At 46.3% G+C, this 27,827-nt stretch overlaps 1 protein-coding gene across 2 annotated transcripts; it reads right to left on the bottom strand.

Moving 5' to 3' along the window:
* Positions 1 to 25,906, bottom strand: mdfic (MyoD family inhibitor domain containing). Of its 2 annotated transcripts, XM_035424408.1 has the most exons (6): positions 25,363 to 25,906; positions 24,912 to 25,083; positions 21,660 to 21,788; positions 6,434 to 6,682; positions 144 to 396; positions 1 to 29 (listed from the first exon to the last, which is right to left on the bottom strand). In XM_035424408.1, the coding sequence occupies exons 2-5, from the start codon at positions 25,003 to 25,005 to the stop codon at positions 149 to 151; spliced, it is 720 nt and encodes a 239-aa protein (XP_035280299.1). In that variant the 5' UTR covers positions 25,006 to 25,083; positions 25,363 to 25,906; the 3' UTR covers positions 1 to 29; positions 144 to 148. The 2 variants fall into 2 exon arrangements, with proteins under 2 accessions (XP_035280299.1, XP_035280297.1); XM_035424406.1 differs by lacking the exon at positions 1 to 29 and having other exon boundaries at positions 89 to 396; positions 25,363 to 25,905.
* Positions 25,907 to 27,827: the final 1,921 nt, after the last annotated feature.

Raw genomic sequence — 27,827 nt, 5'->3', positions numbered from 1 at the left:
TGGGGGGCAGGAGGTGGGGCCCAAACGTGTGCAGTAATGGGTGTGTCCTGGGATGGGGGGGGGGGGGGGGGGCAGCAGGGCGGTGAGGGGCGGGGCCCAAAGGCATGCGCTGTGGTGATTGGGGGCGGGGGGGGAGCGGGTCTTCCCCCTATGTGGGGAAGCAGATCCCGCAGCACTCCATGCAGATCTCCAGGCAGTCGGAGGACTCGCAGCAGGCGTCCATGATGCCGCAGTCCATGTCGCAGGGGCAGTTGCAGTCGTCGCCCAGGTCGTCGCCGCAGCAACAGCAGCAGGCCTCCGGGCTGCAGACCCCGCAGGACGCCTGCGCCACCACCATGTTGCACAGGGTGAGGAACTCGCAGAACAGGCAGGCCAGGATGCAGTGCACGCAGCAGTCTGGCATGCGTCGCGCGTCGCATTGTTGCATTGTCGCATGTCACACGGCCGGGGACGGCAAAAAATAAAAAAATACAAAACACAAGAGCAACATTAATGTTAAGAACAAACAAAAAATATACAAAACTGGAACACTAATAAATGTCCCCTCTGTCCGTCAATCAACAGCCTGTCACTAATGAGCAATGAGCCACCAATCAGCCTCCACATTACAAATTCCTGTGCCTTCCGACACATATCAGCACCTCCTTTACAAGGACTTCCCACGCAATGACTTCCAACTTCCACTGCATATTTAATTATATTGCATTACTTTTCACATTTGCATTTATTTTTTCCCACAGCCATTTACAAAACCATCACGGCAAACAAAAAAAACATTAAGTGTAAATAGCCTAAGCAGGACGTACACCAGAACAGACTAGACAGCGACACTAAGCTGATGGGACTGAGCCGCCACAGAAGAGCGCAAAATAACATTACATTACATTATAGGCATTTAGCAGACGCTCTTATCCAGACGTTAATAAATAAGACGTTAATTTCACAGCGCAAGTTGGGCTGCGAGTTCAACACACCCAGACTTCCTCCCCTCTGCCTCTCGCGGAAATTAGAGCGGTAGAAAATGGCTGCCGCTGCTGCGGTACTGTACCACAGGAGGGTAATCAGCTGTAGGCCTGTCACAGCCACCCACCCACACGCCTGGCAGAGCCAAGCCAGCGCGGATTAAATATATAAAATATTAAAAGACTGACTTTTACAAGCAGGGCTGCCAGACGGGCGTCTCTCATAACCGCTGAAGACACAGCTGTCACACTCCAAACAGACAGAGGGGAAACAGTGTGGAGCGGAGAGCGTTCTGACAGGGGGCCCCAACCTACACCTCCTTCCCAACGGTTTAGGATTCCAGTGGGGAGCTGGGGGCTAGGGGCTGAGGGGGGGAGGACTGGGGAAGGGGGGGGGGGGGGGTTGCAGCATTGAGGAATCAGTGGTCCAGAGCATTTCAAAGGAATGAATTCCACTTAGGGACTGATTAGTAGATTTTGTAATAATGGCGGCATTATCATGCGAACGCATAGACTGATCATGTACAGCTGATTAGCAATGTTCCAAATTTCTCCACCAAATTGCTGCACTAATGCTGACAATTTTCTCTCTTCTGATTAACATTTAACCTCTTTTTTTTCCCCCAGACTTTGGGCCTTGCGTGGCTTCTTGGCGCGACGGCAAATTACTGTTATTTCTCACCGTGTTGCTAAACCCCCTTTTTTCTTTACCGTGTTGCCACCGTCAAAATAGTTTCTTTCAATGTCGAATTTGTGCCCTCAAAGACATACTTTTCATCAAGAAAGGTTATTTTTCTTAAATACGTTTTTGTTAAACACCTTAAGCCGTTTAAATTGAGTATTACGACCTGGAAACGTTCCGAAATGAAGTCAGCGCAGCGTTTTTTTCACCAAACGGGCCGGTGTGCCGTGGCTCTCTGCGGCGTACTGCGGCTTTCTGGGAAGCGAGAGGACGTGACTGAGAGGAGACGGGTGCGTAGGGACGACGGGCTGTCACACGGTAAAGACCGATTCGGCGGCGACGGCGGCTTGTGCTGCCGTAGTAACGGCACGGTTCTCCCCGTGTAGCCGCAGAGCCGCGAAAGCTCCGGGGGGGAGGGGCTGCCCCGCCCTCACACCTCAAGCCGGGAAGCGGCCTGTGATCACCACCCAAAACTTTGATGCTCAGGAACGAGAGGCACGACTCCAACGCAAACGAAATGGGGGGGGGGGGGGGGCGGGGCATTGCTAATAACGCTGCATTTGCATCGCTTTTATCAGGACTGTTGAACAGTCCAGTGCAGAACCGAATCAGGAGGGAATATTTCATATAGGCCCGAAGACCACTGGACGCTCATATTTGATTAATCAAAGTGGTTCTTTTTTAGGCTGCACTGACCAGCAGCATACGGAAGGAAATAAAGATAATCATATGAAACGCGCTTCACACTGCACTCTGCTCCTGACGTGCAGAGATTATCGTCATTGTAAACACTAAAAAAGGAACGCATGAAGCCCTTAATATGGAAGCAAACGAACCTCAGAATCTGCTTATTTAGGCAACAGTACAAGGTACCGCTAAATCTGATCATTCTGTATCGAGCGCAAGTGCACATTGTACACGATACTGCGCAAATGCGCGTTTTAAAAAAAGAAAACGCAGCAGTGAATACTAACGATAATAACGCGCACAGAGAATTACAGCGCAGAAAAGTTTAATTAATTCGGATTTCTGAGGAAACTCTGAACGCCTTACGAGACCTGAACTCGGCTATATTTAATTTATGCAATGAAAATTATATAAATATATAACATTATGTACTTCAATAACTCAGTTATTCACTTGGATGTATAATTTAGCAGCTGTGATTAGTCTGAATCTTGGGGAAAAGGCAGCGGCTAGGTTATGTACACAGCGGAGACGGGCGGATCTATAACGGGAAAATTTATTGCCGACCTGACGCCGCCTCGGCGAGCCGACCCGCCACAGTCCAGCGGCGGGCGACGGCGGAGCGCCCGGCTCGAGGAAAGGCCGAAATCAGCCCGGGGGAAACGGCGGGTATCGCGTGGGGTCAACATCAGCAGGACGGCAGAGAGACGCGTAGCGAGCGGTAGCGAGCGGCGGGAGAGCGCTCAGGTGGAGCGGGCGGTTTGGATGACCGCCAGGACAACAAAGGCCCCTGTGGCGGGAAACGGTCAGAGGGCCGGAGCCACTCTCTGGAAATAAAGCGGTGGGGCGCCATGAAAGAGCTCAGCCTTTAGCCAGGAGAAATGCAGGCAATAGGGTTATGAGGACAGAGGAGGAAAGCATTCATGCGACGTGTTGTGTGTGCTTGTGTGTGTGTCTGCATGCAGTTGTGGATAGGGGATTCTGTTTTCCGGTCCAATACGCCAAAGTGATGGGAAAATATATGTACACTCAGCAAGCGAAAAATTCAGGTAAGAATAATTTGTTATGATGTCTCTTGGCAGGTGCTTGCTTCTGGATTGCTTAATCCTTGAACAGACACACAGCATAAGCCTAAACTTTGTCAAAGATATAATGGAATTCCCATTATACATTTTGGACAAAGCCACACCAGCATACATGGGCAGAGTTCTTCACACAATTTATAGGACCTCAATTTAGGACACACCTAAAAATTATTAGAAATTTATTATTATTTTTTTTTTTAAGTGCAATAATTCCTGAAAAATCAGCATTTTTCTGGCCTTTACATCGGGTCCAGAAGATAACTCCCAAAGCTTTCACACAGCCCCCTAGGAGTCACACGGGGGGGGTTTGTGTTTTTTTTCTTTGTGTAAACCATTGCGATGCTTAATGTGTTCACTTACAGGGTCATTGGCCTGGGCCGCATTCCCTCTCTCTCTCCCCCTCTCTCTCTCTCTCTGGTTCTGAGCGCTAGCTATTGTGGCAGAGGTCGACGCACTCGAGACAGAACTCCAGACACTCGGCGGGCTGGCAGCACGGCTCGCACAGCTCGGGGTCGCAGTGGGCGGGGCAGCGGGCGGGGCAGCGCAGGTCCTCGCCGGGGGTGTCCTGGAGCTCCGCCCAGCAGCGGTCGCAGCAGCCGTCGCAGGCCGCGGCGTGCAGGCAGGCGGAGCACGACTCCAGCAGCCCCAACGACAAATCAGCGCAGCGACACGACAGACAGGCCAGAATTAGAGAGGCGCAGCGCTCTGACGGACAAGACAGGAGGAGAGAGGAGACAGAGGGGAGGTGCCACCGATCGTCAGCTGACGCAGCGAGGGAGAAAAAGGACAGGAAGGAGCATTCCACATCAACATGGAAACCCAAAGTGTTGCCACCAACATGGCAACCCAAAGTTTCCTCATCATGGCAACCATAAGAGAAATTTGAACATGGAAACCCCAGGGGAGTTATACCAACATGCCAACCCTATGTTTCCTCAAAATTGGTAACCATAATAAGAATTTGAACATGGAAACCATAGGGGAGTCATACTAACATGGCAACCCTAAGTTCCCTCAGCACGACCATCTTAACAGGAACTGTGAACATGGCAACCCAAAATTCTTAGTTGCAATTCACAGGAAACAAAATTAAGACTTAGCAGCAGCCGGCAGGTAGAATGGGCGGAAGCTTCCGGACTCGTCCACAACACGCATTCACGCCAAGGCCTTCCCAAACATGCAGTACAAATTATTTTGTAAGTATAAGCCATTCATTTTTTTTTTAAAAAGAAGAGTTAGGGCACACGGGGTGAGTGATGGGTACGCAGTGTTAGCGCTATTATGGATGCCTCGCGCAGGCAAACTCATGAGTCAGAAGCCGAGAGACAAATCCCCCTTGGACGCAGTACATCTAGAGCTTTATATTACACTAACACTCCCCCTCCCCTGACACACAGATTAATGCTAATCCCTGTAAACATTAAACACAACAGCAGCTTTGGTGCTTTCTAAGGGGAACTAAATATAAATAAGCCGCTCGTTCACTAACATGCGTACAAGAGCCTATAAATAACTGACATACTGTAAACTCCACAGTAATAACAGTCATAAGCACTTGAGCTATGGCCTTTTTCATCGGATTTAGTTCCTTTGCAGTCCTTCTTGTTAATTGTATATCAAACGCTTCTCAATATTTAGAGTGTAATACCTGGAGTCGGCCTTTCAAAAGCTTCACTTTCTCCAAATATATAAAAACAGCGATATCCAAAATCTTTTGATTTTCTCCAAAAAGTTTCAGCATGTCCTATTAATGCACCGCACGTGACCCTTGGAAATACATATCTGCATACGCGCATGTTCTGATGTGTATGCATGCATGCATGTATGTATGTATGTATGTAGGCATGCATGCATATACATACACACACACACACACACAAACACACACACACGGACGCACAAAAAAAACAAACCATTTTTATTATAATTACGATATTATTTTTAAATAGAATAAAATCTCCGTCTCTCTCTCTCTCTCTCTCTCTGATGGAAATTAATGAGGCCGAGAGAGCAGAAGCGGGGGGATGTTAGCGGCGGCGGCGCGGCGCGGGGCGGGGCGGTGGCGGAGCCGGAATGGAGGTGCGGAAGTGTGATTCGCGGCGGCGGGCGGGAGCCGGCGGTAATGACGGGACGCTGTTAGCGGCGACTGGCGCGCGCGGGGGGAGCCGGACGCCGCCGCCCAGCGGGGCCCCCGCTCCGCTCGGGCCTCATTAAAAGGTCACACCTCCGGCGACCATCAATCTCCTCGGGACGGCCGGGCCCCTCGCTCGCTCTCCACACACATCTCATTATTACCGGGGCCCTCAGCTCCGCCCCCCCTGCCCACCTCCCCCCCCCTCCCCACCCCAAAAGCTCTCAAACGAGGGGGGTGGGGGGAAGGGGGGAGGGGGGAGGAACAAGGTGTCTTCAGAAGCAAGTTCATCTTGATTAGATCATATTATACACAAACTCAAGAGCAGGGCTCGGGGCCCGCTCAGAGGTCTGAGATGGTGTGAGAGAAACCAGATGCTCAAGGCCACTTAAAAAAAATAATAAATTAAAAAAATTAAAAAATAACATCCGAAAACAGAAAAGATTTATTACTTAAGCGTTTGGACCAAGTTAATTTAGAGCAGCAACTCCTCCTTCCCCCCACCGCCCCCCAAACCTCACCCCCGACTGTTTTTACTCATCTCTGCTCCCAGGCGGTCTTTATAACTCACACATCATATCATATCCATATTGCGCAAAGTGCCCTTAATGCACGGAAGGCATTCATCACTGACAGGGCGTGGGCCGGGGGAAGTGTGAACGCCAGCACTGCACTCTAAAAAGTGTACCTGTGTGCATTATGAGAACAAAGAGCCCTGGAATTTAAGAGCCTGACACTTTGATATCCGGAAATTGAGTTGGGTGAGGGGGAGGGGGGGTGGCGATGGGAGGGGAGTTCAGGTTCCCCGAGCTGAGCGATTCCCGTACGGGACAGTGTTTTTAGTGCAGCGGTGGCATGAGGAGGCCTAAAAGGGGGCGGGGCCTACCTTCGGGGGAGGAGCCAGGTTTGTGGGAGGAGCCGGAGCTGGTCTTGCTCTTCCTGCTGCTGTCGCTGTGCACCGACAGGCTGGACTGCAGCTTGCGCTGGACCTTGTGGGAAACCGTAGACGGGTGCCTCCTCGGCTCCAGCCCGGCGCCATTGCTCAGGCCCACGCGGCGGCCATTTTGGCTCTGGCCCGCATCTCCGTCGCCGGGCTCCACGGAGGCGGTTGGCTGAGGGAGCCGCTGAGGTTGAGCTGAAAAAAAGAGAGAGATATTTTTTAAATGCCACCGCTTCCTCCTTCCTGAAAGAATGCTCTTTCAGAACACAGCACGTCAGATTCGCACTGAGAGTTTTTTGTTTTCTTGCGTACTACTCAGTTGAATCTTAAATAAATGAAGATTTATGCTTCACAATTGCTTCTGTATTATTCCTGTGACTGCAGGTTTGAGAATCGTAAAACGCTCTGTTTATTTATAAGTAACAGTAGCAGGATGCCACCTTCCAGCCGCCTCCCAAAGCTGCATTTCCTCAGCCTGTGTTTGTGAGCGCGCTCAGCAGGGGGAAGAACAACAGGCCATCTGCATAACGACCCCGACCAACAGACACGGCAACCCGTCACCGAACGCATTAACCCGCGATAAAGCCCCTCCCCGGCAGCGTCCCCGTATCCGCGGGAGCCCGTTTCACGGCCGGCGGCGTCGCCGATTAATGGCGGCCCCGGCGCTATCCCCTCCGCTAGCGGATCGAGCGCCGCCACGACGCCGCGCCGCGGAGCGCTAACAGAACGCGTTTCCCTAAACGCGGCGATCAGGCGGCGGCGCTCCTCTCTCTCTCTCTCCTGGCGTTTAGCCGCCGCGCCGCGGCTGAGCAGCACCCAGGTGAATTGGGAGAGGGGGGGAGGGGGGTTGGGGGGGGGGCGCGGGTGGAGTGGAGGAGGAGGGGGGGCCCGCAGGCTCGATCCCCGGCTCCCCTTTCATTGAGCCCCCCGGTCCCTTATTCTAACCGTCTCTACACATGTGACAGCTGTGAAAAGTCAAGCGCGGCCCATCTGATAAAGCCGAGCGCTGGCATTTTCAGAAGTGGAGCCGGGTGCAAATTCAGCTCTGCTGGGAGTTCGGCATTATGTTCCATCTGCATTATAAAGGGAGAAGACCCCCGTATGACTTATGAGTTCTCCTGAATTATTCATTTTTTGTCTGTATATTCAAGATCTCTTGCTTTTCTCCCCCCCCCATTCTTCCTTTTCTTTTTTCTTCTCCCCACCTTTTTTTAATTTTTTTTTCTCTTTTTTTTTTTTTTTTACAAACTCCGCATTTTGTAACCGCGACGACAATAATCGCAGCCAAACTTCGTGACAGCGTATGAAAGTGCCATTTTGTAAAATACCTGAGCTTTCTCGAAATCAGAAGTGCCGAGTTTCATATTTTGACTGCGCGCCAACAGACGCAATTATTGTTAACAAGAGGGAAAAATCCGGCGCAGGCTCACCCAGGAGGCCACGGGCAGGAATGTAAAACAACGCAATTAAGCGCGGCCGCTGCCCACCCTTCCGTCCTGGGCGCGTTTGGACGCGGGCGTTTATAAACAAAGACACCTGGGGAATCGCACGGCCTCTCGCTTCCACCGAACAGCCACGAAGAGGACACTCTCACTGCGCGGAAATTTCACCAAAACACCGCTCGCAAGCCTCCCATCAACAATTCATTCCCCTGTTCTCAGGCAACACTGCGAGTGATTAAATGGGGTCTTAAACCGCGTGATGTGAAATTTCCTCAAAGAAATAATAATGAGGTCAAGGGAAGTTTTATTTTCAAGCCGTAGTTCTGACGTTAACTGACGTTAGAAAATATTTGGTTCTGTCGCCGGCTTCCATTTTTATTTCTGGGTTTCCGTCACTTGTAAATAAAGTTTAGCGAGCGTTAAGTCTGCCATCATGAAGGCCACAATGGCACCAGCACGTATAAACGTTGCGCCAAGGTGACTGAGAACCCGTCGCTTGCAAAATGGCTACACACAAGCGGAACACTTCGCACATTCATTTAAATGTGAACAGAGACACAAACCACAATTATCTCTGCACTCCACCTGCGCTAATCTTTGAGCTCCAACCCAGCACTACAGAGCATTCCGGAAGTCTTGCGCTCAGTTAACAGAGGGCCTGGACATTGCACAAAAGGAACTGGAGGCAACAGCAAGTGGAATATTGATCCACCTTTCTGTTTGGATCTGAATGCCCTTCAAAGGAAGAAAGAAGCCTCTGGAACAATGGCAGACCGGATACAGACGAATCGGATACAAATTAACGCTGGTTAGCCTTCAGCAAAGCACAAAATGTTTATCGCACTGTTAACTGTATCAGCGTGACACACACACACACACACACACACACACACACACACACACACTGCTTTTATCACATGGGCAATGCTCTTAAGAGCAGAGCAGAGTAGCTGTTCTAGTCAAAACAGCTTTCTGTTGGAGAACACATGGAGAAAACGTGATATTTTGCCTGATTTAAAGTCAAGAAGGAAGGCAGTGTTCAAGAATTCCCTCTCTTTATCTCTTACTATTTGAGTGTAAATTCGGAAATATACCAGCCAAAGAATCAAGATACACAAAAATCTCTCTCTTCAAAAAGAAAAAAGTGAGAGTATAACAGGACAGATATAATACCAATGACCAGCTATTACTATACTCTACAGCTGGCGAATGTGTGTACATCAAAGGTACATCCTTCACTCCACTCAATTTATATCCTTATTATAAGTTAATGGGTGCGATATGGATGGCAATGTGTTTCAGGAGTAATCTGACTTCACTTCCCATAATGCTTTGTGGTGCATTTAAAATATGAGCCAGTGTACTATAATGTGCTTGTATTTCAGTGGCTGTGGATTCAAATCCCAGGTTGTGCAACTGTTGTAACCTTGGGCACTTAGCCTGAATCACTTCAGTAAATATGCAGCTTTATAGCTGTACTGTATGCAATATAACAAACTGCAAGCTAAAGAATGCCTTGTGAACCACAGAACACCAGTTAGGTTTTTGCACTCAGGCCACTTTTGTAGGCCTCTTCACACTGCGATCAGTGAAAACAGAGTTCACTCAGTCAGTCTGGCAGAATTGCTCATGCGTTCTAATTGATCGAGTAGTGTTAAATAGCACCAAAATACTTTCTAGCATATTCTAGCACTACCGGTTAATTTTTGCCTCTAGAGAACCCAAGGAATACAGATAATCTTAGACACAGTATAAAATAAATGACTCAAATCCGCTCTTGCAGTAAGGGCTTATTTTTATACGATGACCACAGACCCTTCCGTGAATGACGAGCCAACACTTTCCGGCAGCAGAATTATCCTTCCTGTTCAAAGAAGTCAGGCTTTCGATTTATGGAATATAAACAGTCATTATAAAACCACAACATAAACCCAGCGCAAGAGAAACGTCTGGCTCAGGTTCAGGGCATTTCAGACAGTCAGAAAATGTTGGTTTGAGTGCAGGCCAGAGAAACCAAGCGTCCAGGAACAGGTGACTAATTCACTTGAGTAGGAGGAGGTCATGTTCAGACCAGGACTGCGTTCCTTCTACAGAGCAGTCTCTGGGACAGGTGGTCAGCTTCCCTCTCCGTGGGCCTGGCTGCCCCAAAAGAGACGAGCCTAAACACGTCTAAAAGCAGTGCACTGCAAACACACATTTTTATCTTTCAAGTCAATGTTGTCTTTGGCCACTCATAAAATCAATCATGGTACAGTACACACAGATAAGTCCAGTACTGGAGTTACAGTTACATGTATCAGGAAGGCCAGCCAATGTGCTTTTTTGTTAAAAATATATATTCATACACATCTTATGTGTACACACATTATATACAAGTGTGTGTGTGTGTGTGTGTGTGTGTCTCCACATTTCTGAAACACAGAGTATAAATAATTATTAGCGATTAAAACTCAAAGGTGCAGGTCCTCGTAACACATAGTACAAGTACACACACACACACACACACACACACACACACACACCTCACACTAAAACAGAGCATCGGGGGGGGGGCGGGGGGTATATGTAAAAACCATCTTTACCAGGACTCCCCCCCCCCCCCCCCCTTATTTTCAATACAGGAACAACTGTTGAGGGCGTACTGTACATTGGGAAGCTAAATTATTCATGGCGCCGTTGGCTCGGAAACGCGCCGCGGAGCGGGGAACCGCGCCGAATGGGATTGGCCCGTCGGTTCGGTCCCCCGAACGCTGCCTGACAGGAGCGGGGTGTCCTGGGAGCGTTTTTAAAGGCCAGTGTGTGATGGATTCGCCAAGAACACACAAATATAATTGCCATTTGTCACGAGCCTTTCGGTGAATACCCCCCACAGTGGGATGCGTGCGTGCGTGTGTGTGTGTGTGTGTGTGTGAAACGTACGGCGGGATAGCGGGCGATTTCCAAAGCCCAGCGCCGCTGTGTACAGAAGCGTGTGTAAGCAGTTCCGCTCTTCGCCTCTCATCGCAAAAAAAGTCACGCAAAAAAAAAAAAAGAAAAAATGGAATTCAGAGTGTGTACAAAAAAAGGAAAAAAAAAAATCAGGACATCCGTACTGGTTTTGAAATAATGGGTATCGTGGTCTGCTACATCGTTCTCACATGAAAAACTTGATTTTCAAAATCAATAAAGATTCTTTATGCAGAGGGCGACGAGGATTGAAGAGGCAAAGCATAAAATGCTGAAATAAAGAAAAAGGAATTTATTATTCAGGTCTTCGTGCGGCATGTCAGAAGGTAAGGCAAGATGAGGAGGAACGTGTCTCTAGGCCTGAACTTTAAAAAAAAAAAAAATGTTAAAAAAAAAGTGAGTGAGTGTGCAACTGTCTGCAAAATCCCCAGGTTCCTATCTGACAAAGCCAGAGCATGCCTTCATTGAAATTTCACACTACATTATTTCAGCTCAAAAGACTAATTCAGCTAGGGTATCTGCCGAAATTATTTTCAGGAAGTAGCAGGAAATCTGTGTGCGTGTCACGGGGTGTGCGTGTGTGTGTGTGTGTGTGTGGTGACACGGTTGTGTGCACTGTGCCTGCCATACAGCCAAAGGCTAATATACTACATATGTACAAGGCCCTCAAAAAGGGATAGGACAGAGAAATAATGAGAAGCTTCAACAGAAAAACACGGAATTATTTCTCCTGAAACAAACATACAAACACAGACGGAAAGAGGACATTGCTCCAGTGCCATTTGTTGCAGAGGTGCATGCGTTAAACTTCATGTCACATCTAACAGAAGGAAAAACGTGTTTAAAAAGAAGCAGTTCTAGGCCATTTTTCTGCCGTTGCTGTCAATCATCAACAGCTGGCATAAGCATCGGCATAAGTCCCCCGTTCCGAGATGGCAGAAAAAACGCATTTTCCATTGTATGGTGTGGTTGGCTTGTGGTTTCCACAAAGGGGCTCGAACGGGGTTAGAGCTTGTTGGGCTGTTTCAGGCCGGTCTGTAAAAACTTCTGGCTTTAACAGATTCAGGCCTAGTTACTAGCACAATGCAGACCTTTACTTACGTACAGTACAAGCAGGCTAAACGTCAGCATTCCATTTCTTTCTCCCCAAACTCAGTTTAGCCAAAGAGTTTAATTCATTACTGAACCTGACAGACTGTTTGAAAAGGTGCTTTTTAAAATAATAATAAGTATTGCTTTTAACTGTCAGTTAGTCAAAGTTAAGCACCGATGTTCGTGGGAATACGTGAGACAGGCTCAGTGTTTTAACTCAACATGCTTTGCCAAGAGCGTGCTGCAGCGGTTTACAGTTCTGACCTCAATGTTCTCTATGGCAGGTAGAGGGGGTCACAGAGGGGGCTGGCTTGGTCAGTGAAAGACCTTGTTCCCCTGCTGGTGAACACAAACTCTTTTGCCGTCTCGGCAGTTCATTTTGGGTTATTGTCTTGCCGCGCCGTTAAAAATCCCATCCAATGAGGCTGGAACAAATCGGCAAATGTTGATTTATTATGAATATATTATTGCATAATATTTACATAATCAATAAAGACAGTTCCGGATGGTGAATTACTTTCGCCAGGCCTCAGATAAAGTTCAGCTCTCTGGAGAACGTCCAGCCCCTCCTCCCAACGTCAGTCCATAAAGCTGTGTTCATTAGCTCAGGCTTATTTACATAGCTATGAACAGAATCTAACCAGGCTCCAGTCTGTGGGCAGCGGCGTAGCCTTACCTGTGCAGGTATTCGGCTTTCTCACTCTGCTGACTCATGGTTCCTTTACTCGCTGCATTCTGAGGCCCGAAAGCCATCCCATTGGCTGCTGTTCTCAGGCTCACAGTTCTGATAACTTCTCCTTTATCAGCCGGAAAGCTACGAACGTTCTCCACGGCCGACTAGACTGCGATTGATTTTCATCGGTGCCAGAGGCTTCTTTTGTCAACAACGTTCACGACTGATGATCTTACAATGACTGATGTCTATGCAACGATTCTGACTGAACAACTGTTTTCTTACACGGTTTCTATGCAACTTAACTGGGTTAGCATATAGATTTTTTTTGACTGACACTAAAGACTAATGCTAAAGGAAGACATACACACCAGCATAGATGAAAATAAAGTATATTTTATCATTAGAAATGAGCTTTTTATAAAACAGTTAATACATAAAATCCTAATTTTGAAGTCCTAGCTCCTAATATTTCCAGAGGTCCCAGGAAAATGCAGTGAGAACGAAAATTACTGCGCAAGAGATCTCCTAGAGGTCCTCAAGAACGCCAGCAATGTCCTGTCCCGTGAGAGATGTCCCTCAGTGGGAAAAGGGTGTTAAGGACACACCCCGCCCAGCCGTCCCAAACTCAACACGCTGGCGATAAAGACACCGTCATTCTCCGATTTGCATTCCTCCGTTCACTTTCCCTGTTTCTTTTTTTTACACCAAAAGCTTTTTTTCGGAATGGGCGCGGGCAAACGGATGCCACAAATGCCGCCGCGACAAAGTAGCGATCACTTTAGCGGCTCGGTCTCCGGTTCCCCTCCCCTTCGGTTCTGCGTTTCACGAAGTAAACACCTCTTTAAAGCTTCTCCCCTCTCCACCCCGTCCGTTTCAAATGCTCATTTGTAAATGCGCAATGACCTGCACCGGTAGAATACCCAGCATCCCTCAAACAGCTCGGGGTTCCATTTCTCCTCCCAACAAACAGCCGCGCGGCGGCGGCAAGTTTCTACTCAAAGGGACATTTCTATTCTTTATTTATTTTTTTTTATTATATACAAACCTGTATCTCAATATCAGTATTTCTAGTGACAAAACCAAGGGAATTACATTAGAAAACAAAAATGCAAAGGAGGGGCCTATTTGCAATCCCCCCCCCCCCCCCTTGTGCGAATCAAAACCCATTTACCATTTGACCTTCCCACTCCAAAACAAAGATTGCCTCCAGTGAACGGAAAAACAAGCCTGAAACGAGCAGTCAGCTTCTAATTGGAGGGCACTGCCCTCTGTGCCCTGCGTGTTGATGATGCGTACCTGGCACGGCACGCTTCTATAACAAACACATCTTTTTTTTTTTTTTCCTTTTTTCCATGAAGCAGTGCCGAGGAAAAACAGCAGCAGGCCGTGGTTCATAACCGTAATTCAACGCAATTACCGCCCTAATTCAGGGGAAATCTTCCCCCGGAAAATCAATCAGCTTTTATTAGAGCGGGCCACTTAAATGAGTACTGACGGCCTGCCTCTACCTACAGACACACCTACGAGCAGCGAGACCGCATACAGTAAAACGAAATGAATATTCTCAATGTGCAGGAAATAACACTCCTGATGCACAGCAGTTTGGAGGCAGTCTAGGTTATAGTCGAAGCAGACCTGTCCCCGCTCGAGTCGCGCCAAGCAGCCTTCCATTTGGCGGGAATCTGAAATCCCGCTCTCGGTTTCCATCCCCCCCCCCCGTGCGAGTAGTCAGTATTACTCAGCTGTTTTTTGCGGTGCGGCGATCTTTTAATTCCCTCTGACAATCAGTCCAAATTTGGCTCTTCGGAAGCAAAGCGCCGGCGAGATCAGGCATCGGGGAAGTACGTTAATATTCAGAGCGACACTCCCCCCCCCCCCCCCTCCCCCCTTCTCTGGATAAGAGTGACAAAGATTATAGGACGTCTGGGATTCACTAATTTCAAATTTGGTAATTTGGCTTCTGATAGAGTGGAGAATGTAACCCCTCCGCGACCTTGTTCAGCTTAATTACTTCTTACAGTGAAAACGGCAACTGGCAACACACATCTCCATTCCCCTGACCTGGGCTCTCATTTAGGATGGGAGGTGGAGGGTACCATCAATTATCCTTTTGATTTTGAAATGAAACATTTGAGTGATTAATATGTCTAACTGTTATATAAATCATTAGAACATCCAATGAGATTGTCATTTCCTTTAAGTGAATCACACTGAGGGGAAGAGAAAAAAAAATCATTCACATTGGAGCACTTGCCATTTTGTGAGAGGGGGAAAAAAAGAAGGAAAATGTTTTATAACACGCCCTGAAATAACCTGAAAGGTGATAAACTTGAGATGTTGGTGCCTTCTGGTTCCTCAGTTTGTGCGCGTATGGATGTAATTTACAAATGTATCCATACATCCAAGAGTAGGCTGAAGGGACCTACGGTAACATTTCCCACTGAGGTCACGTTGTATCTCCGCCCCTAACAGATGCAAATTTACACTGTGGACAGGAAGAAAAAAAAGAACAAAACAATCGAAAGTCTCTGCAAAAAAGTTAATGTGAATATCGCTTTCTTTCTCTCTCACTCTCACTCTCACTCCCACACACACGCACACGCACACGCACACAAACACATTCACAAGCACACACACTTTGCTTTGCACAGCCACTCAGGTTTTCTAGAAAGATCCGCTAAGATGACTCAGCCCAGGCCTGCATGCACTGGCAGACAGCAGGCTCTGAGTGAGCACTGCCCTCCCTGACAGCCGAAAACAAGAAGTGAGGAAGAGAACAAGGAGGGGGGGGGGGGGGGAAGAGCGCCTTTTTCGGTTTCAGTTACAACGGTGACTAACAGATTCCGCTGCTTTCAAAAATCAGCCCTGATGTACAGGCTTCCAGAGGAACCCGGCCTGTTCGAAGCTCGATGGCACACAGAGCCATGGCAGGACATTACAAACCCCCACCCCCGCGCCCCCCCGCCCCCCCCCGTCAAAGCAAACGGGCGGCAAACGGCGATCAAAAACAATAAAACAGCAAAGACCTCCCGCTGCACACACCCGCAGCTCACTGACGGAGACGAAATAAAAAATACAAAAAAACAATCAAAGAAAAAAAAAAGAAGGTATTTGGCAACATTACCTGCCCGACATTAACCTCAGCATTTACTGGAGCTAATGTAACAGCTGAGAGACAGCGACGTGGGTCAGCAACGTTTGACCCCCCTGGGTGCCAATCACAGCCGTAAGCCGGGGGCTCAAGCCGAGGGAACACTCCCTGAGCTCTCCCCCAGCGGAGATTTCACAGACGACTCCATCGATTTTACCCCCCCCCCCCACCACCCCTCCACCCAACCCCTCCTCCTCTCCGTTACACAGGGCCTAGCTGTGCGGTGGCTGAGTGAGAACCAGGCTTTGCACCGAGCCCCCCCACGCCCCCCCCACACCCCCCCCGCACCCTCCCTCAGTCATCCTCGGCTGCTCAGAGAGGCCCGACAGAATGACCTACCAGGAGAGCGCTGAACCTGCAAAGCGGGGCAGGCCAGAAGGGCAGCATCGCCCCAGATCTCCGTAATGGGGAGGGCTTTAACCTCAATGTCACAGTCCAAACCCTGTTAGGAGCACGAGGGGAGACAGAAAAAAAAGTAATCCACACCCAGCCCCCCACCTACTCCCCTAACCTTTCATTTGAAGTTTTTTGCTTCTTCCAGGTCGGACTGAGAGCGTTGAGTGCAGCTGCACTGGGTCCGTTAGGGTTTCGTTTTGAAGGCTCAAAAGAAGTCTGCTCCCGACCCAAGAGCAAAACAAACATCGGTAATACACAGGCACAGGTGAACCTACACGCTCCTCATTCCGAGAAACAACAAGGTGAGAAGCGAAAAAGACGTAACACAACATGCCTCCATGCCTCCCATCCCTGGACCATTATCCAAGACGTTTCATTACCGTCAGCAGTGAAAGGTAAAATTGAAGCTTTCCCTAATAACCTCACCATGACAACAATAAAACAACATCTCCCACGCGGGTTTCCTGACAATTATTAAAATTCGAAGGCGGCTTGGAACTTCCTGCGTGAAGCCTATCTGTAACAACAGAATGAGGAAATAATTAGAAGTGAGGTAGGATTACACTGGCCATTTTAATCAACCTCTCCAGTGGCATTTCACCCTATTTATGCAGTTTACAATTCCACAGCCCACTGCTAAGTAATCACTTGAGAATTACTTCTCCTGTTTTAATGGCCACTTAGTTTTACCACATGATTTCGGTGGAGGCAGGGGTCTAAAGATTAAGATCAAGATTAAGTTCCGGCATAACAACAATCAAGCTCAATTCTGTCACACCAGAAATTAGCATCAAAATTTAATCAGAAAGACGGCAGCACTCGAACCAGTCTAAACTGCATTCCTTCCTGCGATGCCTTCTCTTTCCCTCTCTTTTATTTCCGCGCGCCCGAAAAGAAAAAAAAAATAATAAAAGAAAGAAGGGAAAACCGAGTTTAAAACGATCGGCGGGATTCAGCCCAGACGCGTTATTAAACGCGTTTAATGGGTCTGAGCGTATAAAACTCCGGATTACAGGTTAACCAAAGATCAGAGACAAAGACGGAGAGAGAGAGAGCTCTTAAAGCGACACTCGAGCGTGGGCGCGCGAGCGTTGCAGTCGTCGTTAGCGCCGCTCGTCGACGGGCTTCCAGGTATCGCGCGAACGACTCCGGTCCGCGGAGAAAACGGGCAAAAGCGCTCTCCGCGGAGCCATCAGCCGATCGTTACAACACAAGCACCCGTAAATCTCCACGGCGACGTGCCGCCGACTCCATTCCGGTTAGAGAAACGAGCGCCGCGCAATAACCTCCTCCGAAAACCCGCCGCGTCGCCGAGCTCGGAACGCCGCCGCGGCGCGCTCCCTCGCGAAAGGTCATTTCCCCGCCGAGCGAACAACCTTGAGGTTTCAAAATTAAAGGCGCAATCTCCGACAGACAGTCGGCCGCACGAGGGGCCCGGTTAATATCTTCTGCAAAGCGCGGGGTGACATTACTTGACCTTAATGCTTCACTTTCCGTATTTCCCAAGATAAAAATACCTGTTCTTCAACAGTGTCTTCTTTATCCAGAAGAGCACTCAAAAGTCTTCAACAATTCAATGAATAATGTGGCGATAAAACAGCGAAACCGGCATTAGGTCACGACAATTTACTTTCTGCACCAGCTGGGCTCCAAAGTCTCTTTTGATAACGATATTTCTGTATGAAAACCAAAGTCAATTCAGAGCTTTTTTCGCTCCTTTAACTCAGAGAGTGAGACTAATTAAAAGAGTCCCTTTCTTTTTCTGAAGAAGGACTGGGCTGCTCTGAGAACAAATGTTTGGGGAGTATTTTAGTCCTGTGAAGGTTCAAAAAGCAGGATGACTTCTGCACAATTTTCTCCATTTTTGTTTTGTGGCTCACACAGGCAAGCTCCCAACCCAAAAGCAAAACCAACATTCGTAATACACAAAGCACTGGTGAACCAACATGTGCCTCATTCTGACAAACAACGAGGTGAGATATGACAAAGACATACTGTAGCACAACATCCCTTCATGCCTCCCCATCCTGGACCATTATCCAAGACATTTCACTACTACAAACAGAGAAAGAATTGAAGCTTTCCTTAATAACCTCACCATGACAACAACAAAACAACTTTCCTCACATGGGTTCCAAACCATTATTAAAATTCAAAGGTGGCTTGGAACTTCACTGTGTGTGAAACCTTTCTATCACAACAGAATGAGGAAATAATTAGTGGTGAGGAAGGAATACACTGGCCATTTTAAACAACCTCTATTAATACTCTCTACTTTTATATTTCACCATGTTTTTCCAAAATATGGGGCAACTTCTGCACATTTTTGTCAAAGACCTTCATCAGAACATAAAAACACTAAGTTGCACAAAACATACAGTATAGGCTACAGCCTGTCCTCCTTATAGGCCTGAGTGTATATGAGTGGAGGGTCACTCGTTAGCGATAACACCTGAGGTAAATCAGCTTCACATTAAGAACACTTCATCTAATTTCATAGCAGTTCACATTTCTACAATAGGCAAACATACGTTCACATTTCAATATAACTTCACATTTGAGGCCTGTGAAGGGAAAATGCTGGAGGCTTTCCTCAGACGTTTCTCTCCTAACCCAATAAACACACACAGCATGCTGCTTGGGCACTGTGGGGTGTAGTTTAGACCACACAAGCTGACTCCGCTGATGTAACTTAGTTGCAGGCAAACAACTAGGAAAAACACAAAAGCAGCCACAAGCGACTTAGTGAGCATGCAGAAAAAACTGCCGATATTGAACAATCACCAGCATATTGCATTCAGTCATAAAGCAAATGGACTGTGTTGGCGCACCTGTTAGATTTCACAGAGATAAGAAGGTGAGTTTGAGGTTATTTCACCACAAATTCTATAGTTTCACAAGGTTTGCTCGATATGGATCAGAAGAAGCTGTTCATTTACGACTGGAAAGAAGACATGCAATTTGAACGATTCATTCTTTCACCAAATGAAGGACTCAGAGCGCTTAAATAAACAGAAGGCGGAGGTAATGTTCACCATCACGTCTGAGATCTGCTCAGGGAGACAGAATGAGCTGTGCAACTGACAGGTTTCCTCCAACAACGTACTCTAGACGGCGGTGGTACACCACGACATGCAAAGGAACCTGACAAACTCCCGATGTTATACCAAATTCAAGACTTAGGTATTTTCCCGATTACCAGAGCTCCGCATCTGAACATATATGCCTGAATAAGACAATTCTTCAGTGGAAAGAAAGACAAATTGGGAAACAAAGTGCTGCATGCCAATGCAAACTCTAAAGTCCCCAGCGATGGGGCAGCCACACTGAGATAATTAAAACACGTTGGGGAATAAAAAAGAAGACAAAGCCGCTGTTGGCTGTGCGAGAACTACGCGAGTGTAAGCAGCTGTGGTTAGCAAACCCCATAAACTTACTCACAGGAGCAGAGTGCAGGTAACATTTAGGAGCTGAAACTTCCATTTCACTCTGCTTCAGCCGTGGAAGTACCTACTACTTCCTTACATATAATTAATTGTGATAACAGACCGTGGGAACAGGGTGTATGTGTTTTAAAGACAATCCTTCTAAACACGTGGTAGATATTTCACTGGTGGATGGCAAAGGGCGGTAACCGTGTTGCGTTTCCTTCCTCAACACTGGGATGGAAGTCCTTGTGAGCAACAAACATGAAAACAATCATGTCAACCAAAGATGTTTCTCTCCGGGATATCTAGATTTGGTTTATTTTGTGGGACCAGCCGTGCACGGTTGCAGAAGTCACTGCTGCTTATCAAAGCGGAACACGTCCTCTTGCCTCAACAGGAGATCCCCGTGATCACATCCTCCTGACTCACTGAAATCACATCTCCATGTCACATCCAAAGGGACCTACAGTCACATCTTCACACCTCAGCAGCAGATTCCTAGCCTAGTCCTCATGACACAACGAGGCACCACTATTATAATCACCGATATCAAAATTGTATATGATACCGACAATAATTTCCCTGTCATGTCCAATAGCCGATAATTTATGTCAATTAATTTGGTGTGTATAGGAAATATGTTCAAACCATAATCTAGAGTTTGACATGCTGTAAAGAAGATATCAAAACATCATAAGGAGAAAAAGTCTTTTTTGTAATAAAGCAGAATTTACAGAGATTACCACCCACCCTAAATAGGTCTGATCGTTTAATTTTCATCTTAAACTCATGACTGAGACTTACTAAAGACCAACAGACCTGCCCACACGGCTAATATAACCACTCCAGGAACAGAAAACTGTTTAAACTTCGTGAATAATCTGATGCTGCAGTGTTTGGATCAAACATGTAGCTCATTTATATGGTCTACTGCCAGGTGGATGACTGCTCAATGCAATACTGGATTCCATGCATAAGACAGAAGAATGGTTCTGAACTTGCATAGAAATTTGCATTGCACACTGCACATTTTTGCCTGATGCATGAGCACACACTGTGAGGTAGCTGCACTGCTGTTGCCGGAAGGAATTTAAGCACCGAGTAAAGGCACTTTGAAAAGTTCAAAAGCCCAATTAGCACAGCTGAGAGAAGCAAATTGTGTCCGGAAAACTGAATCTTTAGAACTTATTTATATATTTATTCTTTTTTTTTTTTTTTGCCCCTCCATTAAAACCCTGTGAATCCACATAGGCGAGTCCCTGTCCATTTGCTTAAACCCAGGGACGTTCCAGAAAAGACCAGGGCCTCACATCAGAAACAATGGAGGCTTGTGGGGGGTTCACATTCCCAGACCCCATTTAACCCAGTCTGCAACCCGCGATCCATCTGTGTGCACAACGTCTGCAAAATGTCCGACACCCTCCCTGCCAGAAACAGACCCCCGGCCATTTCTGGACACCATTTATCAGAATCGTTGATATATCAATCCAAAAAAAAAACATTCTGCCATATGCAAAGCTGCACGATCCTATAAAGTGTCTTACGGTGACAGGGAAACTTTCCTCAATTTATTTCTCAATATGAAACCTGAAATAAGACAATATGGTGGAACTTGGAGTTGGACATTTTAATCTGTGTGCTGCAACAAGGCAACAGGTCTTTAAATATTCAAATAATCAGATCTGAACCAAGAGCTGAAACACTCCAGGCATACAAGCCAAATCCTATGACACACATACACATATACACTCACAATAACTACAAATAAACAAAGTAAAATTGATTCACACGCACATCCACAACAATGCCATGAATCCGACTAATGCCCGCTTCCAAATAAAGGCCCGGGTGTCACTGCGCTTCGCGTATTCTCGCTATGCAGAGGCGTCCGGCTCGCCTCGACCCCGTCGGCCGCGGGCCCGGGCGTAATTGGCGCGGCCGAAATTCCCAGCCCGACACGCAGACCGTCCCACGGTCGCATTTTTCTCCCGTGGCCGTCCCCTGCCGGCCGCCGCGAGCCGCGCCCCGTCGAGACACTCACTTCTAACGAGCTCGCCGTTGGTGGAATTTCCCCCCGGCGCGGTGCCCCGCCCCTCAGACGGCGACTCGGGGGGGCTCCCCGCCACTTCCTCCTCGGGGGCCGCTGAATCACTGCGATTGTCACATGCATCTGGAGAGGAAGGAACACACACACACACACACACACACACGCACACACACAGACATGCACACGTGATACAGAACACACGCGCGCGCACACAGACATACACATGTGATACAGAACACACACGCACGCACACACACACACGTGACACATACACACACGGGATACACACACGTGACACATACGTACACAGGTGATACACAAACACGTGACACACACACACACACACACACACACAAAAATCAACATCAAAATCCAGAACAAAAGCAGCACAAGAAGAGGCAACATACTGTACATTCAAGTGGAAAAACAGGAGATACAACTGAGCAGAAGACTGGTCTCACATTTCAAACTGTCAAGTCCAGCCATTAACATCCTCTATCGCCCCTTCCTGCTCTTTTGCAAACTGAACAAACAAATGCCCGTGTCAGGCGATCGCATTAAGGATGCATGCACAACTAACTGGTCAACTAATACACCTAGAGTAGAATAAACACAATCCGCAACCTTTTCCTGGCTCGTTACTCAGGTGGAAGTTTGCATTCTGTAGTCAATGTGTTACAGTTTATAAAAAAATCTTTCCTACCATGAATACACAGTGAACCATTCTTAGTACACAAGTTTGAGTTTGCTCTGCTATTAAATACCAAGTTTCTTTATTTATCTTTACAAAAGCAGCCATTTCAAGTGTACACTCCCTCTGTTAAATTGCACACAGATGTCCTGTGGAATTTTCCTAAAATAAATGGATGCAGACTAGATGCAGGAGATTAATTTTACTGGGCCTCACCTCAAGAAAAACGTCAAGCCAGCATAGTTTGTTTATTTTATTTATTTATTTATTTATGCATTTAATTGCAGAACAGTTGCACAACAGTGTACGTGTACAAGATCTGGCCAAGGCCAGATTTCTGGATTCTGTTTTCTTGATTCTGCTTCCTGGGCACACATTACCTGCCAATGCTTTTACAGCTCTATAGCACGGCATTTGTGCAAATTAAAAAAGCGTGTAGCTAATGCTAGCCCATAAACGCATGCAATGCAATAGGACAACAGCTGCACAAACTTGATGAATGCCAAATTCAACATGATTGTGAGAAAGAATATCAGAGTGAATCACTCAAGCGAGGGTTCTTTCCATCATGGCGGATCTACTCAGGTTACACTGTGCACAGCCAGGAAGAGAGACACACCACAGCTCTGCAGCACAAGGAGCGGAGACATCCACCGTTTGCAAAGCTCAAGGAGAACGGGCCTGAGACTGAGGAAGGCCCTGGTGTGAAACGACTGTAAATTTCCACGCACGAGGATCCCACGGTTCCAGTTTACGCGCGGAAGGAACGCAGGGACGAGGCGAAACCTGGGTGACCATTCTGCTGTCAAACTCAGTGATGTGCACACGGCACAGCGCTGTTCATGCCATTTATAGACCAAGTAGTGTTCTCGAAAGACTTGTTTGGGTTCCTTAAGCTAACAAAACCGCACTTCAACACTGCCGGTTCGATCCTTCCTAAAGAATTTTGAATATGCAGTCTGACTCACTACTAGGTCAAGAGTATAAGCCTGGTACACTGGGACAGACTAAGAGGCATTCTTCTTTCAAGCACAGTATGACCAATGACTCTATACTTCACCACAAATGTCTAATTTCCTCCCAACACTGATACTGTTTGTATCTTCCTCCTGTGTTGGTAACTCCACTGAAAGCAACAAAAAAAGGCATCAAGTAATAACACTGATAAGGTACCTTTCTCTGGACTACACACACGCAGAGAGAGAGGTCTGAGTCTAGCCTTCAGTTGCTGTATAGCGATCCCTATCATCCACGCGACTCCAAAAATCAATACGCATTTAGAGTCCTACAGTAGTGTGTGATGCATCGCGGTATTTAATCGTAGCTATTGAAAATAAATGGGTCTGTTCTCGAGACATTCACAGTCCCTTGAGAGGGGAAATCTGCAGTCCATGGTGAACCTCAGAATGTTCTGGAAACCATATTCTCCAGCACCTCTAATGATTGCTTACTTTGTCCTACTTTAGGTTTTTTGACAGTGCAGTAATAGCACTCAGTATAAATAGGATGGCAGTGGCTCGATGCCTGATTAAAAAATGGGGGACAAGCTTATTTTACATATGATAATCTTAAAAGCAACTAGAAAGTTAATTAAGAGCCATAATTGGCTGTGGTTGCTGCTAATAGCTGCCAAGGCGTTCCTTCAATTTTTATTTAGAAATGATGAAAACGTTATTATGCCTAATGTTGGCTTGAATACTGATGCTCGGTAAAATTCAAAAGAGCATAATTTGGAGGAACCTGCACATACATTTATAGGTTTCTATTATGCAGAAAAAGAGAAGAAGAAAATGATTGCATAAAAAATTACAGGCCAGTTTAATAATACAATGCTCTGCATGCCGACAGTCTGACAAATGCTATGAAGCAGCGTGCTCCCATGAAACAAATTCAAAATAGCACAACACATACTGTACAGTACTTTCAGAACAATCCCTGAATTAGAAATAAAATAATGCTTACACCAAAACAGAATATTTTAAGGAAGGGCCAAGATTTTGGGGAAAAAAAACTCATCGTGAGTAATCATACCCTGAAACCATAGGCTATTTATTTAATTCCCTTGTCAGTTTCACTCTGTTATATTTCATATGTACTCCTGACACTGTAAGCAAAACAAAACATGTTGTTTAAACAAAAAATACATAATAGCTACAATATGTCTTGCTTTGGTTTCACATACATGGAAAATGTTAATATTTATGAGTTAGCCTAATGCTCACAGATTTTTACTCAAATAAGATTGAACAGCAAAAAACAAACAACAACAACAAAACAATAAAAACACTGAGATACAAGGACAAACATAAATACTTAGGCCTGAAGTATCCAACTGGCCAAACTGCAGATTTGATAAGCAAGTGGTTCCATGCATACATTTATTTAAATTAGAATTCGTAATACCATTTCTTATAGAAGGTATTCAACATCATTCGTATACATCTAAACCGCCTGTTGGAGTATGTGAGAATCGCCAAAGAAAGAAAAATAAACAGTTTATAAACAACTTACCAGTCGGTACAAAACAAATACATTGTCAAGGTGCCGTGCCTTACCGTGAAAGTCTGAAAGGAGTAGGCTTCTCTCCGGTGGAGTTCCCCTGGCAGGCCCGGCAGGCCCTTCCGGAGGCAAGACCGTCTTCTGGGACATGGGCCGCTTCTCTTCAGTCGCCTCTCGTGATACGCGAAAGAGGAAAAAAAAAGCTCGCGCAAGGATCACCCTGCGACACTGACAAACAGGAACTCGACACTTCAGTGAAACAGTAGACCGTTAACAAAGTAGGCTATCAAAAACCGTTAACTACATCGTTTTTACTGCGTATAATGACGTCAAACTTGGCAAATTACATAATGTTGCTAAAAGTTTGTGTAATGTATTGTTTTGTTTTATTGTTAGTAAAATAACGGACATGCCAAACAGGTTGTCAGTATTCCACAGTGAATATAATTAAACGTCTTCGATAACACGTAATCCTAAAGTTTTGCAAACATTCAAAAAGAAATTTACCTTTCAAACATCGCTGGAGCTCTCTGGTAGGTCAAGTTTGAGTCATTTCCATCTCTTTTGCTCAGTGAAGCTCCATTATGGCTGCGTTGATTAGCTCTAATACTTCTGTGGGATCAAATCACTCTTGATTATTGATTTCTTTCCTCAGAAATCCTTCATTCCGGGGATTATCCCGCTGTCGTCGCGAATCTTTCAATATCCCTCCCTTCTCTCCATTCTCCCGTTCGCCCGTTCACCAGCAAAGTTTGTCTGCTCCTGAAACATTTTTCATCATTTCCGGATTCCGAAAAGACTCGCACAACCACTACCAGCTGCAGCTGAACGATGCCTTCAGGGTCCTGCTGGCTGCCATCGAAAGGAACCGTGCGGGATGTTCCTTCACAAAAGCGACACACTCCCACCGCACAAAATGATCTGATATGGAGACTTTTTTTTCCCTACTGTCAAGTTCAAACAGCTGGCAGAAGACAGCTAGACTTTATAGCATGATTACCAGGATTACTCTGCGAGCTGTATAAAACATGACAAAATAACCCAGCATTTCAAAGACGTAGCTATCAGAACTCGTTAATGCGTTATTTCTCCAAAGCTCCGAAAAGTCTATTTTTACAGTAGGCTACAGTCCGTTGATTCGAGAAAAAAAAGCTTGATCTGCGTTAAATTTGTACCTGAATTTTACTCGCATACCCTACATGCCAACGACGGTGTGTGTTTTCACTTTAAAGGGGGGTCAGTAAGGATGTAGGCTTAACAAATTGTGTTGCACGATTTATATATCACAGTTTTTCCTTTATTTTTAATTTTTTTAAAAGTTATTATTTTACCTATGTATTACTGTTTTTTATGACTGAAATAAAAGGTGAAAAAAGAATGAATCGTATGAAATATGCCCCAACTCATTGATTGTGTGAACCCCATCTTCTGCCTTTTAATACAGAAATCACGCCAAGTCTATGGGGTAATGATTTACAATGAATCTGTGTCATTGTTGAGCTCGCATAGCCTACACACAATCCATCTTATGGATGCCCTCGGCCCTGTAGAGAAGGTTCAGTGTTCTCCATTTGTAAGTGTTGACTCCATTACGGAACTGATCTGCAATCAGACCAGTCTTCAGCAGTCCTCAACCAATAATTACATGGAAAGAGATAGCCTCAGCACCTTATAATAGCCTAACCCAGCTGCCGAATAAGGAGAGGTCTAGGAGCCACGTCTTGGAAACTTTATTAAGACAGAAACATAGTCTAGGGTGTGTGTGTGTGTGTGCATGTAAAATAACCAGTGGAGATAAAGTTAAGTTTTATGATTACAGTTTTTAATTTACCACAGCTGGGACATATTTTTGAAAAAGCGATAAGCTTTTAATATGAAAGTGCACTCAATACACCTTTCCATGTCATTTTTTTTCTTTCTGACTGAGCATGAGCATTGGAATCAAAACTAAAGGTTAAGCAAATCGAAATGCTGTCAGTTTTAAAGATAAAAAAAGCATCTTCCCATTTTTGTATGATCAACCACTCAAATTTTGGTTAAAGAAAATTAGCGAATCCATTCTGAATTAGGCAAAGCATGGATTTTAAAATTTAAGATGGAAATTACTGAAGATTCCAGTTGCGTGATCCCTTGAAACATATGTCTGCTTTCCCGTGATCTTGTAAAACGCAGGCCTCTTGTGTAAAACCTGCATGCCATCTTGTATGTTTTACACAATAATAGCAGAATTGTAATCAGGAACTGCACCCACCATTCATGTTTAAAAAAGCAGTCCCTTATCCCACAAAAGACATCATTAGACCAGAAAAATGTTTCTCATGGCTGAAAGTATTTCACAGCTGTGTGTCCCTATCTGGACTAGCTGGGCTATATCTAATCTACTAATGAAACATGCTCTGTGCTCTGTAATGTTTTCCCCCGTATTGCCTAGCGACACCAGTGACCGCGTTGTCCTGGTGAAAACAGCCAGGGGCGGAGTTTACCGTTGCCCTGTGGGAGAGAGCAGGAGCGCACGTGATGCCGTCACATTTCGACTTTCCTTCGGCCGAAGACGCGGGAAGGCCACCGCTGGCTTCGTCCGACGATCTGGCGGTGGGCCTGATAACTGCGGTGCAGTGCATGATGGGTAGTCCTCTCCCTCTGGATGCCTGGCGTATGTGCAGCGGGAGCCGCAGAGCAAGGTGTGCACATCCGTCACTGAAATCTCAGGGTTCCGAGCGTATACTGTATGTGAAGAAAGAACTGCGGTCCGTACTCATCTGTCACTGTAACAGCTCAGGGATCAGAGTGTGTTGTATGTGCAGTGCACATATATCCGTCAATGTAAGACCGCAGGGCTCAGAATGCATACTGTATTTCAGTCGGGAACTAACATACGAGCCTCAACAACCACAATAATCCATCTGTTTGAAAAGGGTTTGGTTACAATGGACGTATATATAAATATTGCAGATGTAATTCACTATTCATTA

This window comes from Anguilla anguilla, chromosome 7, assembly GCF_013347855.1.
Source record: "Anguilla anguilla isolate fAngAng1 chromosome 7, fAngAng1.pri, whole genome shotgun sequence".
NCBI lineage: Eukaryota > Metazoa > Chordata > Actinopteri > Anguilliformes > Anguillidae > Anguilla > Anguilla anguilla.
This window is presented reverse-complemented; position numbering and strand designations above follow the sequence as displayed.

Coding starts and splice junctions, on each gene's coding strand:
- mdfic (XM_035424408.1), bottom strand. CDS start 25,005: ATGTCCCAGAAGACGGTCTTGCCTCCGGAAGGGCCTGCCGGGCCTGCC. Junction 21,789..24,911: donor ACTCCTTTCAGACTTTCACG/GTAAGGCACGGC, acceptor CTTCCTCTCCAG/ATGCATGTGACAATCGCAGT. Junction 397..6,433: donor ACCTGGCTCCTCCCCCGAAG/GTAGGCCCCGCC, acceptor GACGCATGCCAG/ACTGCTGCGTGCACTGCATC.